The sequence below is a fragment of the Micromys minutus genome (genome assembly GCF_963924665.1).
Source record: "Micromys minutus genome assembly, chromosome: 1".
Taxonomy (NCBI): Eukaryota; Metazoa; Chordata; class Mammalia; order Rodentia; family Muridae; genus Micromys; species Micromys minutus.
In genome coordinates this window covers 261215550-261231152 of record NC_137969.1, presented here as the reverse complement: position 1 = coordinate 261231152, position 15603 = coordinate 261215550, and the positions used below count along the sequence as shown (strand labels likewise).

Genomic DNA, 15603 nt, shown 5'->3' with positions numbered 1-15603 from the left:
AAGAACTTTTAATTTGTAATATATTTATGTGTCAATTATTTAAATAAAGCCTCAAGTAACTTTCACTTCAGTGTTTGAAAAAAAAACAGTTTTATATATGGCAGATACAAAATCAAAAAAGTTCTTGTGATTCTGAATTTTTATCATTTTAGCCAAATACCAAAGGTACATTATTTTAAAAATTAAATAATGTGAGCCTGGCCCAACTGCCAGCCGGAAAGGCGGCTCGTACAGGCTGAGCAACTGGTGAGAGGGAGACCTAGGCTGCTGGATAGCAGAGGGATCTCTGCGGAGTGCACACGGAAAGGGCACCCCCTGCCCTGACCGGCCCTGTCCTCCTCGATCCAGTGACCGGGAACAGATCTTAGGAACTTCTGTTCCCACCCGGAGACGACTTCAGGACACAGAGCAGAGCCTGGCCCAACTGCCAGCCGGAAAGGCGGCTCGTACAGGCTGAGCAACTGGTGAGTGGGAGACCTAGGCTGCTGGGGAGCAGAGGGATCTCTGCGGAGTGCACACGGAAAGGGCACCCCCTGCCCTGACCGGCCCTGTCCTCCTCGATCCAGTGACCGGGAACAGATCTTAGGAACTTCTGTTCCCACCCGGAAACGACTTCAGGACGCAGAGCGGAGCCTGGCTCAGCTGCCACCCGGAACCTGGGCTGCCTGGGAGTAGAGAGATCTCTGCGGAGTGCACACGGAAAGTGTACCAGGGACACAGACCAGATACAAGAGAAAGGCAAGAACATATCACTGACAGCAAAATGGCAAGAGGAAAGAGAAAGAGTATATCCCAAGGAAACCAAGACAATCTAGCAACACCAGAACCCAGCTCTCCCATAGTAGCAAACATCGGAATTCGAAACACTCCAGAGAAAGAAGACACAGACCTTAAATCATGCCTCAAGACGCTGATAGAGTTACTTAAACAAGAAAGGGAGGAAAAGCAAAAAGATTCAGAAGCTTTTAAAGAAGAAACAAGAAAAACACTCAAAGAACTCAAAGAACGAGATGAAAACAGAACCAAAGAAATAAAGGAATGGAAGAGGGAAATTAAAACAGAAATTGACACAATAAAGAAAGCACTAAAAGAGATAACCCTAGAGTCAGAACACCAAAAAAAGAAATCAGGAGTCACAGAAGCAAGCATTTCCAACAGATTACAAGAGATCGAGGAGAGAATCTCGGGGGCAGAAGACAACATTGCAAACATAGACAAAACAGCCAGAGAAGATGCAAAAAACAAAAAGGTCCTAACCCAAAATGTCCAGGAAATACAAGACACAATGAGAAGACCGAACCTAAAGATAATAGGAATAGAAGAGGGAGAAGAGTATCAACTAAGAGGCACAGTAAATATCTTCAACAAAATCATAGAAGAAAACTTCCCTACCCTCAAGAATGAGATGACCACGAGCATAAAAGAAGCCTTCAGAACTCCAAATAGGTTGGACCAGAAAAGAAATACCTCCCGACACATAATAGTAAAAACATCAAGTGCCCAAAGTAAAGAAAGAATACTAAAAGCAGTAAGGAAAAAAGGTCAGGTAACATATAAAGGCAGACCAATCAGACTCACACCCAATGTCTCAACAGAGACTATGAAAGCTAGAAGAGCCTGGACAGACATCATGCACTCCTTAAGAGAGCACAAGTGCCAGCCCAAGCTGCTATACCCAGCAAAACTATTAATCACCATCGATGGAGAGACAAAGATATTTCAAGACAAATCAAAATTCGCACAATATCTGACCACAAACCCAGCTCTACAACGAATTATAGGTGGAAAACCCAATACAAGGAGGGAAAATGCAGCCTAGTAAAAACAAGAAAACTGCTAAACAAGAAAACTAAAAGAAGAAAAAAACACAGACACAACTCAACCCAAAAAAGCAAAAATGGCAGGAAACAGAAACAATTATTCTTTGATATCTATTAACATAAATGGTCTCAACTCCCCAATAAAGAGACATAGATTATCAGACTGGATACATAAACAAAATCCAGCCTTTTGCTGCATACAGGAAACTCATCTCAGAGACAGAGACAGACACTATCTAAGAGTAAAAGGGTGGGGAAAATACTTCCAAGCAAACAGCTCCAAGAAGCAAGCTGGAGTGTCTATTCTAATATCGAATAAAGTAAATTTCCAACCAAAAGATATCAAAAAAGATAAAGAAGGACACTTTTTACTCATTACCGGATAAACCTGTTAGGAAGAACTCTCAATCCTTAACATATATGCTCCAAATAAAAAATCACCCACATTCATAAAAGAAACTCTACTAAAGCTAAAAAAATACATTTCACCTCACACAATAATAGTGGGAGACTTTAATACCCCACTCTCACCAATGGACAGATCAGGGAAACAGAAACTGAACAAGGACACTGCAAAACTAGCAGAGACTTTGAACCAACTAGAATTAATAGATATATACAGAACATACTATCCTAAAGTAAAAGAATACACCTTCTTCTCACCACCCCATGGCACCTTCTCGAAAATTGACCACATAATTGGACACAGAATGAGCCTTCATCAATATAAGAAGATTGAAATACTCCCATGCATCCTCTCAGATCACCATGGTCTACGGCTGGTCTTTAACAACAACAAAGACAACAAAATGCCCACATACACATGGAAACTAAACAACGCTCTGTTAAATGATAGCAGGGTCAAAGAAGAAATAAAGAAAGAAATTAAGGACTTTCTAGAATTCAACGAAAATGATAACACAACATACCCAAACCTATGGGATGCAATGAAAGCAGTAATGAGAGGAAAACTCATAGCCCTAAGTGCTTCCAAGAAGAAACTGGAGAGAGCTCACATCAGCAACCTGACAGCACAGCTAAAAGCCCTAGAACAAAAGGAAGCAGATATACCCAAAAAGAGTAGACGGCAAGAAATAATCAAAATTAGGGCAGAAATAGACCAAATAGAAACAAAAAAACCATTGAAAAAATCAACAAAACAAAGAGTTGGTTCTTTGAGAAAATCAACAAGATTGATAAACCCCTAGCCAGACTAATTAAAGGACAAAGAGAGAGTATCCAAATTAAAAAAATCAGAAAGGAAAGTGGTGACATAACAACTGAAACTAAGGAAATTCAAGAAATCATCAGATCCTACTACAAAAACTTATACTCCACAAAATTGGAAAATCTGGAGGAAATGGACGAATTCCTAGACAGATACAAGGTCCCAAAGTTTAACCAGGACCAAGTAAACCATCTAAATAACCCTATAACACCTAAAGAAATAGAAGAAGTCATCAAAAGCCTCCCAACCAAAAAAAGCCCAGGTCCAGACGGGTTCAGTGCAGAATTTTATCAGACATTTATTGGGGATATAACACCAATATTCGCCAAACGATTTCAAAAGATAGAATCAGAAGGAATATTACCCAACTCATTTTTTGAGGCTACAATAACCCTTGTACCTAAGCCACACAAAGACCCTACAAGGAAAGAGAACTTCAGACCAATCTCACTTATGAACATTGATGCAAAAATACTCAACAAAATTTTTGCAAACCGAATCCAAGAATACATCAAAACCATCATTCATCATGACCAAGTAGGCTTCATCCCTGGGATGCAGGGATTGTTTAACATAAGGAAATCCATCAATGTAATCCACCATATAAACAAACTTAAAGACCAAAATCACATGGTCATCTCACTAGACACTGAGAAACATTCGACAAAATCCAACACCCCTTCATGTTAAAAGTCCTGGAAAGAACAGGAATCCAAGGCCCATATTTAAACATAATAAAAGCAATATACAGCAAACCAACAGCCAACATCAAACTTAATGGCGAGAAACTTGAAGCAATTCCATTTAAATCAGGGACTCGACAAGGCTGCCCACTCTCTCCCTACATTTTTAAAATAGTCCTGGAAGTCCTGGCTGGAGCAATTAGACAGCAAAAGGAGATCAAGGAGATACAAATTGGAAAGGAAGAGATAAAAACATCACTCTTTGCCGATGACATGATAGTGTACTTGAGTGACCCCAAAAATTCCACCACTGAACTCCTACAGCTGATAAACAAGTTCAGCAAAGTGGCCGGATAAAAAATTAACTCAAACAAATCAGTAGCCTTCCTATACTCAAAGGACAAACATGTGGAGAAAGAAATTAAGGAAAAGGTACCTTTCACAATCATTACAAAAACTATGAAATACCTTGGTGTGACTCTAACTAAGGAAGTGAAGGACCTGTATGACAAGAACTTCAAACCTCTAAAGAAAGAAATTGAGGAGGATCTCAGAAAATGGAAAGATCTCCCATGCTCATAGATTGGAAAGATCAACATCTTAAAAATGGCCATCCTAGCAAAAGCAATCTACAGATTCAATGCAATCCCCATCAAAATTCCAACCCAGTTCTTCATGGAATTGGAAATATCAATGTGCAATTTCATATGGAATAACAAAAGACCTAGAATAGCGAAATCCATCCTCAACAACAAAAAAACATCTGCGGGAATCACTATCCCTGACCTCAAGCTATATTACAAGGCAATTGTGCTGAAAACTGCATGGTACTGGTACAGAAATAGGCATGTGGATCAATGGAATAGAATAGAAGATCCAGAAATGAGCCCTCATGTATATGGTCACCTGATTTTTGACAAAGGAGCAGTAAACATTCAATGGAAAAAGGACAGCCTATTCAACAAATGGTGCTGGTCCAACTGGCACTCAACATGCAAAAGAATGAAAATAGACCCGTTCTTATCTCCTTGTACAAAGCTCAAGTGTACGTGGATCAAAGATCTCCACATTAAACCAGATACACTGAAACTATTAGATGAGAAAGTAGGGAAAACCTTAGAACACATAGGCACAGGAGAAAATTTCCTGAACAAAACACCAATGGCTCAAGCTCTAAGGTCAAAGATTAACAAATGGGACTTAATGAGATTGCAAAGTTTCTGTAAGGCTAAGAACATCGTCAAGAAAACAAAACGGCAACCAACAGAATGGGAAAAGATCTTTACCAACACCACATCAGATAGAGGCCTAATATCCAAGGTGTACAAGGAACTCAAAAAGCTAGACACCAGAGAATCAAATAACCCTATTAAAAAATGGGGTACAGAGCTAAACAAATCATTTTCAGTTGAGGAACACCGAATGGCCGAGAAACATCTGAGGAAGTGCTCGACATCCTTAGCCATCAGGGAAATGCAAATCAAAACAACCCTAAGATTCTACCTCACACCAGTCAGATTGGCCAAGATCCAAAACTCAGATGACAGCAGATGCTGGCGAGGCTGCGGAGAAAGAGGAACACTTCTCCACTGTTTGTGGGGTTGCAAGCTAATACAACCACTCTGGAAATCTGTCTGGCGATACCTCAGAAAATTGGATATAGTACTACCTGAAGACCCAGCTATTCCACTTCTGGGCATATACCCCAGAGACACTTTAATACACAACAAAGATATATGCACCACAATGTTCATAGCGGCTCTATTTATAATAGCCAGAAGCTGGAAGGAACCCAGATGTCCTTCAGAAGACGAATGGATACAAAAATTGTGGTACATATACACAATGGAATACTACTCAGCCACCAGAAACAATGACTTAACCAAATTCTTAAGAAAATGGCTGCATCTAGAGAAGATCATCCTGAGTGAGATAACCCAGTCACAAAAGAACAGACATAATATGCAGTCACTGATAGTGGGTTGCTAACCCTAGAGGCTTGCACTCCCCCAGAAACAACTCACAGACTGTATGAAGTCCAAGAAATAAAGAAAACAAAAAATATACATATATTCACAAAACAAGAAGACTTTGACTATTTCCATGTTGCGTTTTGTTTTGCATGTACTTTACGCTTATTGCAACTAGTAGGTTTTCAATGCATACTGTCAAGCCCTTGAAAAAAATCAAGTACTGACTAAAAAACATATTCACATGGTTTTATGTAAAATTTATTTTAATGTCTGAAAAAACAGTACTGACAAAAATGTATAATTTTAAGCAAAAAATGTTTAAAATCTTTACATTTATCTTTGTTTTGCAAAATAAAGTTGTTTAAAAAAAAAGAAAAGAAAAAAAAAGAAAAAAAAGTAAAGCTCAAAATCATAAAAAAAAAATTAAATAATGTGAACACTCAAGATAATTCTGACTTACAAGGAAAGTGAGAGGGTATGTGATCAATACTGTTTATTAGATATAGATGTCATCTCTAACATAATTTATTAAGGAAGATTAAACTTTTTATGTATTATGTACAATTTCTATACTACCTAAATCATAACAGCAATTTAAAAAGTATATTTACAAGGAATTCAAGTATTAATGTAGATTATCTTGATTTTCTTGATTTTTGTTTATATTTAATGTTTAAGAGGCCTTTGCCAAAAGTCAGTAACATTAACTTATATACTGAAATATTTTAGAAAGATAGTTAAATATAAGACTCACAATTTGTTATGTGGGGAACTCTTAAACATTTTAAATTGTAGATGATGTACTTATTTATGGGAAAAAATGATCATTTCTTTTGTACATGCTGGTTTGGAGTCTGATTTGTGACTTGTTCTGTTGGAGTCAAAAACAGGCAGTGACCTGAGGGAAGCAGGGAGTGAAAATTATGCTCTCTCCATGGATAGCCAACACAACAGATGGATAACCATCTAGCATGTGTGGAAGTTCCTGGAAGCAAACCAGTTATGGAAATGGAGTGCACAGAGGATCACATTGTGAATGTGTCCTCTGTCATGGCCTGAGCAACCCAAATGTAGCATATATTCCATATAAGTGACAATTACCATCTCTTTCAAAGATTTACTCATCTGTCACTTGTCCTATGCCAATGTGTGCATACCATACACCCACATATGTTTTTCTTTATTCGACTTAGATGTTTATGTCAACTCATTACTCATTTAATTATCTGGCCTTAAATCATTGAATTCTAAATATCTTTGATGACCTCATTGTCATCATCTATGCGAAGAATTTTGTTGGCAAGATAAATAGTAGAATAAAAGTAGCAATTTTTAGGCAATATAAAATATTTTACATATAAATTGACAATTATCTTAATATTAATATTGTCATCTTTTAATTAACCAGAAAAATCCATGTAGGAAAATGATTAATAAGAGAAAATTAGAGAAAATATTAATATTTCTAACAAAGTAAAATAATAAAAAATCTAACTTTTATCTCTATTTGGTAGATTAAAAAGTATACTTCTTTATCTCAATATTTACTTAAAATAATTGTTCTTATATTCTGAAATATGCACATTAAATCACAACCATTACTGCTACCCAAAATTGGCCATTAAGGTAACATACTTTTTTTTTTAATTGAACAACTTTATTTTAAAAAACAAAGATAAATGTACAGATTTTAAGAATTTTTGCATAAAAGTATACAAATACATTTTTGTCAGTACTTGGTTTTTTTTTAAAGGTTTGATAGTGTGCATTAAGATCTTACTAGCTACAATGAGCATAAAGTACATATAAAACAAGATGTAACCTGGAAATAGTCAAAGTTTTCTTGGTGTGTAAAGATTAAGCATAATGGTTTTTCATTTTCTTTCTTTTTTTCTTTTTTCTTGAACTTCATATAGTCTGTGAGTTGTTTCTGGGGTGTTCAGAGGTTTCCCAGTCACAAAAGAACGGACATAATATGCAGTCACTGATAATTGGTAACATACTTTCTAAAATAGGAATAAGAACCTAAATGTTAGAAAATTTAGTCTGTGCTCAATATTGTCAAAGGGATTATAATAAAATTATCTCTAGAAATACCTACAACATATAAAAATAAAATGCAGGATGTGGATTTTAGTGGACAAAAAGTAAGAGCATACAGCCATTCTTGTGGGTCAGATATTATTATTGAATACTTAATAAGTATATTGAATACTTTTATATGAATATCAATTTAATTTTAGGAAACGATTAATATAAGTAGGTTTGCTCATTGTAGATGAGTTACTAATTTTTAAATGAGATAATGTAACCTGTTTACATTTAAGATATCAAAAATGCTAACATCATAATTTAAGACCAGAATTTAATAGCTCTCCAAGCTCTCAAGCTTGTAATTCTATTTTTCCTTCCTTCCTTCCTTCCTTCCTTCCTTCCTTCCTTCCTTCCTTCCTTCCTTCCTTCCCTACCTCCTTCCTTTCTTCCTTCTTTCTTTTTTCTATAGGTTAGGAAGTAAGGTTTTTTAATTAAATTAAATTTTTTTACTTTTCAGTTTACATTCCACTCACTGCCCCCCTTTTAGTTACCCCCTCCTACATCCTTTCCCTATTCCCTTTCCCTTCTCCTTTGAGCAGGCGAAGGCCCCCTGGTCATGTAATTCTTTCTTTATTTTATGCTGATAATTCTAAAAGATATACAAGTTTTTATTTTACACATACCAGGAAGCTGTGAGAATAATTGAATACAAGAAATTTGTGAGCTCATAAATCCACCATTCACAGGAAGGGCAGTCATAGATATGGTTGTGTAAAATTGCCTGCAGTTTATGTACATAAAATATATTTGAAGCATAGATGACTTCTATTTAAAAATAGTTCTATGGTCCAAGTAACTCATAATATATACACAACTATTCCAAAATATGACATAACACAAAATCTAGTCCTGTGTGTGTGTGTGTTGACTTCATAATTGGATAGATATTTCAGATATAATATTAATTAGATATTAAAGTGTCAAAGTATCTCCTCATTTGGTTGTGTTTATGCATGCTGTGTGTGCATATGTATATATGTAAAAATACATGATAGCTCTTATGGAGGAGAAAGACAAATACTTATGATTGAATGGTTTGTACAAACCTTGGGACAAGTTTGATCATTTCTGTCAGGATATCTCATTTCTATTTTTTGTTTCTTCTTTGCCAATGACTACTTAACAAACCATAATCAACAACAACCGATGGCAACCAACAATCACCATATTTCATGGGGCCCTAGTATTTATACACCCCCTGAAAAGTCCCCAGAATTCCAAATATCATGCAATCACAGAAATTATCGGCAGCTGGACAAATCACATCCCCACCAGAACATGAAGCAAATCATAGTCTGTGGACAATCAGAAGAAGCCCTATTTCTCACACCTGGGATTTTATAAAAACTACTCATAATATTTTTGTATTTTTTTGAAGAAACCAAAATGCCAAAATTGTCACTACAACACATGCTTATATTTCTTGTGCTGCATGATATGGTTCCTTGAATAATACATTCACAAAAAGTTTAATGATTTAACTTTTATATTTTCTAATATCAGTAAATACTTAAACATATTTGAAAATAAGAATGTGAGTCACATAAGAGTCTCTGCCTGTGCTTTAACATAATTCATGAATAGTCATCATTATACCTAGAAACTCTTTCACAACTGGGTTCTATTTCCAAAACACAGCTATTTATCCAAGGAGAAATGCCTTTGCGGTTTTAATTAGATAGTGATAATTAATAAGATGTATGAAGAACTTTGTTATTTTTTAAATCAACATCTTAAAGGGACCTTTTCATGATAACTTATGTAATTAATATTAATTTAAAAGAACATAGACAAACATTTTTAACTTTATCTGAGGATAAGGAAGGGCTGTACATTGACTGATAAAGAATTTTGCCACTGTAGAAAATGATTAGATAAACTCAGCTTCAAGTTGTATACATTTAAATTAACTAAGAAGTTTAAAACGTTGCTTTGTTTTTTATTAATTATGACATTTAAAAATTAAAATTAATATATTGAAACAATTATCATTTGCATATTGCACCTCCCCTCTAAAATAAAAAAGTCTTATACTTGGCTAAATTGTTGAAATGGTGAGCTAAAAGTCTACAGAAGAGGTATGTGTGTTGATTGTACTATACATCTTATCTCAGGGAAAAATATCAAAGAAAGTAAGTAGATAAAGTTATAATATAAGCCTGAGTATGCTTCAGAAGAGTAAGAGATAAAATTACTCAAACATTAAATGATTTGCATAGGAAAAATATTAAAAATTTATAAAGATTGCCTTGTTGTCTACATGTGGAAGGACCAGACATAGAAAATTTAAAAAAAAAATCAAATCTCACAAAGTGAACGTCAGATAAAGCTGATTAGAATTATAGTCTAAGGCCAACCAAAAACACTTCCAATAGTATTCTTAATACCTCCATCTGAATCTCTAGACTTCTAAACATTAAGCTATACCAACAACATAGTTAGTGGTTCAGTGACCTCCATGCTACTGAATCTATCCCTGTTGTCAAGGATGCTCCTTAGGCTGAGGTTACTGATTCACAGCCACTTGGAAGCACAGATGTTTTAACTAACTCCATTCAATAAGTATTTCAAATTGGTTCTGCCTCACATGTCTGACTTTTCTCAATGGTTCATTCACTGTCACCCTGTAACTATGCATTCATGGTTTGGGGTTTAATTATGAATTGCTTAGCTAAAATAAAGTGTCAAGAAAGAACAAAATAGCTGTGGAAAGCTATACCCTTCTTTCCCTGTGAGATGAAATTAAACAATCTTTTCCTTCTAATTGTCCTTATTTTTTGGATTTACTATAGAATATTCTTTTTCTTATTATAAAACAGTACCTGACAATAATCTTTGTAAGCCTGTATGTTACATACACAGAGCTCCTTACCTAAATATTATATCATTTTAAGTCATCAAAAAATTAGCAAGACTAAATAATTATGTAGCTTCCTAAATTTCTATATACTTGTTCTAGATAAAACACTTATGATTTTAGTACCTCGCAATAAAAAATTTATCCTCTACATTGCAGCCTTTATTTTCTACTGACTGTAAATTTAATTCAGAAAGCTGTAATAATGATATTAATATTTTGAAGTAAAGCTTCATACATTAATCAAAACAGTCTTATTTAGACTTTACATTTTGACAGGCTAATTTTTGTATGCCTCATTTGTATTCATAAAATAAAACATTAATTGATAAATGCCAGTGAAATTAAAGATTTTTATATTGATGTTCTCTGTTTATCTTCTTTTAGTCTCTTTGGGAAGTAAGAATTAAGATGATGATTATTGGAAACATGACAACATCTATTGTTTAAGCTTGACACACAGCATGTCATGGTTTTGCCATCATCACTCTTTCTGTCTTTACGTTTATATTCTTAAAACTTATAAAAACAACGGAGTTTTTATATTTCATTTTCAACCTAGTGCATTGCCTTATCCACACTGCCACAGAGTTTTTCACTTCTCATATCCATCTCTGCAATCTTGGATGTCAGGACTAGCTGCTCACATTTACTTCATGCTTATGATACATAATACAATTTTCTAATAGATTGTTCATTATTCATTAATTGATAAGTGTCTCAATACTCTTTTTTTAACATGGGGGAAATTGATAGTTTCTCAACTAGCTAATGGTAGGTCTGGGATTTATAACTAGTTAATTTGCATTAAGACCTTACCTCATGATATATTAACACTGTGATGTATTGATTTTAACCCCAGGAAATCTTCAAGGTCATTAGTACTTCCATGGGTATTTCACTGCCCATGCCCATTTTCCCCTCTTTACCCCTAACCTCTCTAAGGCCATACTATTACCTCCACCAATGCTAGTGATCTGCTTTTTGTTTTTTGTTTTTGGTTTGGTGATACCTCTCAGGAGACTGTATTCTGACTCATATTTTATAGTTTCTGTAGTAACTAGTAAAATGTCATTCCCATGTTGAACTCTCTGTAAATATTGGTTACATGAACTTATCAGAGAAGAAATGAAAAGATAGTCAAAAATATATCACAGAAGAATTTGATGAGAAGAATTTTGGGAGTTGCTTATAACCATGAGAGACCAAGTTGGGGGAGGGCTAGATGAAATGCCCTACAGTGGGGAGAGGGAACTTGTAGAACCCACCTCTAACAGAAAGATAGGGCATCAAGTGAGAGAATAGGTTGCTATCTCACTGTCAAAACTCTGACCCATACTTGTTCCTTTCTGAAAGAACTGCAGGGATGGAAATGGAGAACAGCATGAGGAAAAGAAGACCCAGGGACAGGCCCAAAAGGAGATTCAGTTCAAGGTGAGGCCCCAAGGCCTGACACTATTACTGAGGCTATAGAGTGCTCACAAAAAGGGGCCTATCATGACTGCCTTCGGAAAGACCCAACATGCAGCTGAAAGAGTCAGATGCAGATATTTGCACCCAACCAATGAACATAAGCTGCTGACCCCTGTGGAAAAGATGGAAGAAGCTGGGGAAAAGGTCACCCCTGTAGGAGGACATCAGTCTAAATTAACCTGAACCCCTGAGATCTCTCAGACACTGGATCACCAACCAGGCAGCATACACCAGCTGATATGAGGCCCACAACACATATACAGCAGAGGACTCTGAGGTCTGGGTTCAGTCAGAGAAGATGCACCTAGCCCTCAAGAAACTGGAGGCCCCAGGGAATTTAGAGGTCTGGTGGGGTTGCTTAGCTTCTCCATATTTTAAAAACTATGATTATTCCAACAGACTGTTTATTTCTTTACAAATGTATTTTTTTATGACTTGAAGTTAAAGTGAGTAATAATTTGAACATTTCAGTTTCAAAATAGTACATTCAGCTGACCGAATCCTTTAATTTTTTTAAAACAAAACTATATTACAGTATTCAAACCATTCTTCCAAGAATCTTGGTGATTTTTGCTTATTGTAAAAAACTAAGTAGAGATCATTGCTTATAGTAATGACTATTTCAATATGGCTGATATGGTTTTGTTGAGCATTTATGCATATATAAGTTCATTTATAAAATATCCTATTTGGAAGGGAAAAGATTAACTGTGTTTTAAAAAATAAGCTAAGATAGTTATATAAAATAACAAGATAGAAGGGTTTTAATATATTATTTAAAGGCAGTTCACTTTAATTTACTCAATTTCTTGTGTTTAATGAATGGGGAGACATGAGGCATTTCTCAAAATATTTATAACCACACATTAGATGTGAAATTTAAGATATACCCCTTATTATTTCAAATTCAAAGTTATAATTACATGGGCAACAGTTCCATAATAAAGAACAAAGTAATTAATGTGCGTTGACACAAAATTATAGAATTCAGAAAAAAGAATTCTAGGAGGAATTCAATACTAGAATTATTCTTTTCCATTTGGTCTTTTAAGTTGTGTAATCTATAAACATGTATCATGCCAGAAAAAAAATGTGTAAAAGCTAATCCAAGGTACAATTTTACAGTACTCAAAGGGCTGGAACACCTTTTATTAATAACTTTGGAATGTATTTTCTTAAATTCTTAAATTGTCCCTCTCTTAGTAATTTAGCGATGAAATCATGATTGTTAAATACAATATAGATTGTCAACAGACTAGCCTCCTAATGAATTACACAGAAAATACAATCAAGCTAGAGCCTTAGATGGGCATGAGTGGATAGGAGAGAGAGGAAAAGGAAGGAAGGAGGGTCAACACACTCAGACACAGACACACACATACACGGATAGAGAGAGGAGAGAGAGAGAGGGAGGGAGGGAGGGAGGGAGGGAGGGAGGGAGGGAGAGAGAGATATTTTGGTGGCAGCAAAAGGTCTGCTTCCTTGAAATTCTCCCTACATGACCAAATAAAATGTTTGTTAGGTCTGTCCCTGACCTGAAAAACAAAGGAAGAAACAAACAACAACAACAACAACAACAACAACAACAACAAAAAGCAATCAAACAACAAAAAACCAAAGTAACTGACATTGTTTTCTGAGTAGGTAAGCACACTTTAGAGTTACTCTATAATTAGGGAGGCATTGCATTCCTTACTGCTCTTTTTTTAACTGGTGGCCCTGAACTTACAACAGAATATTCAGAGACGAGTATAAGAAAGGTGGTAAAGCAAATTCACAGCAGTGCTTTCTGGGACGATGCTCACCCCTTCTCAGACCTTTCAGAGGCTCAGCTTATTTTCCATTTTGATCATATCAATGTTGCATCGGTGCACCTTGTGCATACTGCCCACAGATAAACAGCTAATTACCCACTGCTTGCTCTTGGTACAATAAAATGATGCAACAATTTTAGTAGAAGACATAAATGACAATAAGCTTGCCCTTGTCAGGTGTAACTCTGTACTGACTAACACTGGTCAGTCTTGCCGAATCAGTCAGACTGACCCTCTCATCAAGTATAAATAAAGCCATTCATCTTGTTTTTAAGCCCAGTAAAAAGAATAAAAGCTCCCCCAATACATAAAAAGACAATATAAATCAGCAGAACTTGTCAATTGGAACCTACAGGCAGAGGAGTACTATAATGTTGTTTCCCCAGGAGACAGTGACTAAGGCACTCACACTGACCATCCCCGAAAAGAGGTAAAGAGAGAGTGAAATGGCTCAACGTACACACACCCCGCTCCATACCGGGGACGAGTCTCCGAGCTGCGGCGTGTGCTCTCTGAGAGCCAGGCTGAAGCTGACCGCCCCCACGGCCACGCTGGACACCCCCAGCCCTATCTCCAGCACAGAGAGCACCAAGAGGCTCCCAATGATCTGGCCGCTGGTGCACATTCTCCTTGGGTCATCATTCCTTCGAGCTCAGAGATGGAAGCTGATCATCTACCTTCTTTCTTCCAAAGTCCTCCTCAGCCCTTTCCGTCCCCTACCACAGTCCAGCTCCGCAAACTTTTCTTTCTTCACCAGCAAAACATTATCCAAAAGGTCTGGATTTTCAGAACCAGAAAGCCATTTTCGTGGCCGGGCCAGAGAAGACGGAGCTGATCCAGCCCACGGCGCGTTCACACGGGGACCGCGGGTCCAGAAGCTTGCGCGGATGAGCCAGGTTCTGGAGAGCGGACCCAGGATCAGGCTCAGTCCAGAGTTCGACCGTGTCTCTGCTCGGCGCTTCCAGGAGCCTTCCGCACCTTTCTGGCTCCCTTCTCCTTCCCGGCGGAGGAAACGAGCTTGGTTTCCTAAGGATAAAGGGGAGCTGCTCACAACCTCCTCCGCCTGTCCTCTCGCCTTCCCTCCTTTGTTTCCCTGCCTGCGCTATTTGCTTCTGTGAATCTCTAGGTCTCCAGGCAGAGCTAGTGGATGGTATTCAGCACCATGTTTCTAGCACTTGCTGTATTGCCAAAAAAAGCGACCTTGTCTGATGGCTTCTTTCCGTCTGTTTTTTTTTTTTTTTTCTCGGTCGTTGTCGTCCTCGTCCTCCCCCTTTTTCTTGATCTGAATCTCTCTCATTGCTATGACCTCATTGGGGTTTAGAAGGCTAAAAGAGGAGGGAGAATTCTGATGTATTTGTGGGTCTAGGACCAATACTCTTGGCTGACCCCTGATTTGCCCCGCCCCTGAACCCACTGTCAGGATTCTAAACTCCTTACTTTTGCATCTCTACTCAGTTCCTCTTGGGTTTCTGCCTCAGTCAGGAGGAGTGACTATGCCTGGTCCCTATATCAATATAGACTCATTTTATGCAAAACTTTCCTCTACTTGTACTTTCCTCTGCTTGAGGGCAGAAAGCAAAGGAAAGCCCACTACACTGAAATAGAAAAAAGCCAGACCCCCTATCATACAAAGATTTGAGGGACCCTAATTGACGGACTCA

At 36.9% G+C, this 15603-nt stretch overlaps 1 protein-coding gene across 2 annotated transcripts in view; it reads right to left on the bottom strand.

Moving 5' to 3' along the window:
- The window catches only part of TMEM196 (transmembrane protein 196), a gene marked incomplete at both ends in the record, with an annotated part of 84975 nt that extends 70408 nt beyond the window's left edge, over positions 1-14567 (bottom strand). Inside the window, one exon of one of the 2 annotated variants that reach the window (XM_080922098.1) lies at positions 14403-14567. In XM_080922098.1, coding sequence (XP_080778224.1) covers positions 14403-14567 — 165 coding nt within the window. The remainder of the gene's footprint in view (positions 1-14402) is intronic. The other variant, XM_080922099.1, reaches the window with a different exon arrangement.
- Positions 14568-15603: the final 1036 nt, after the last annotated feature.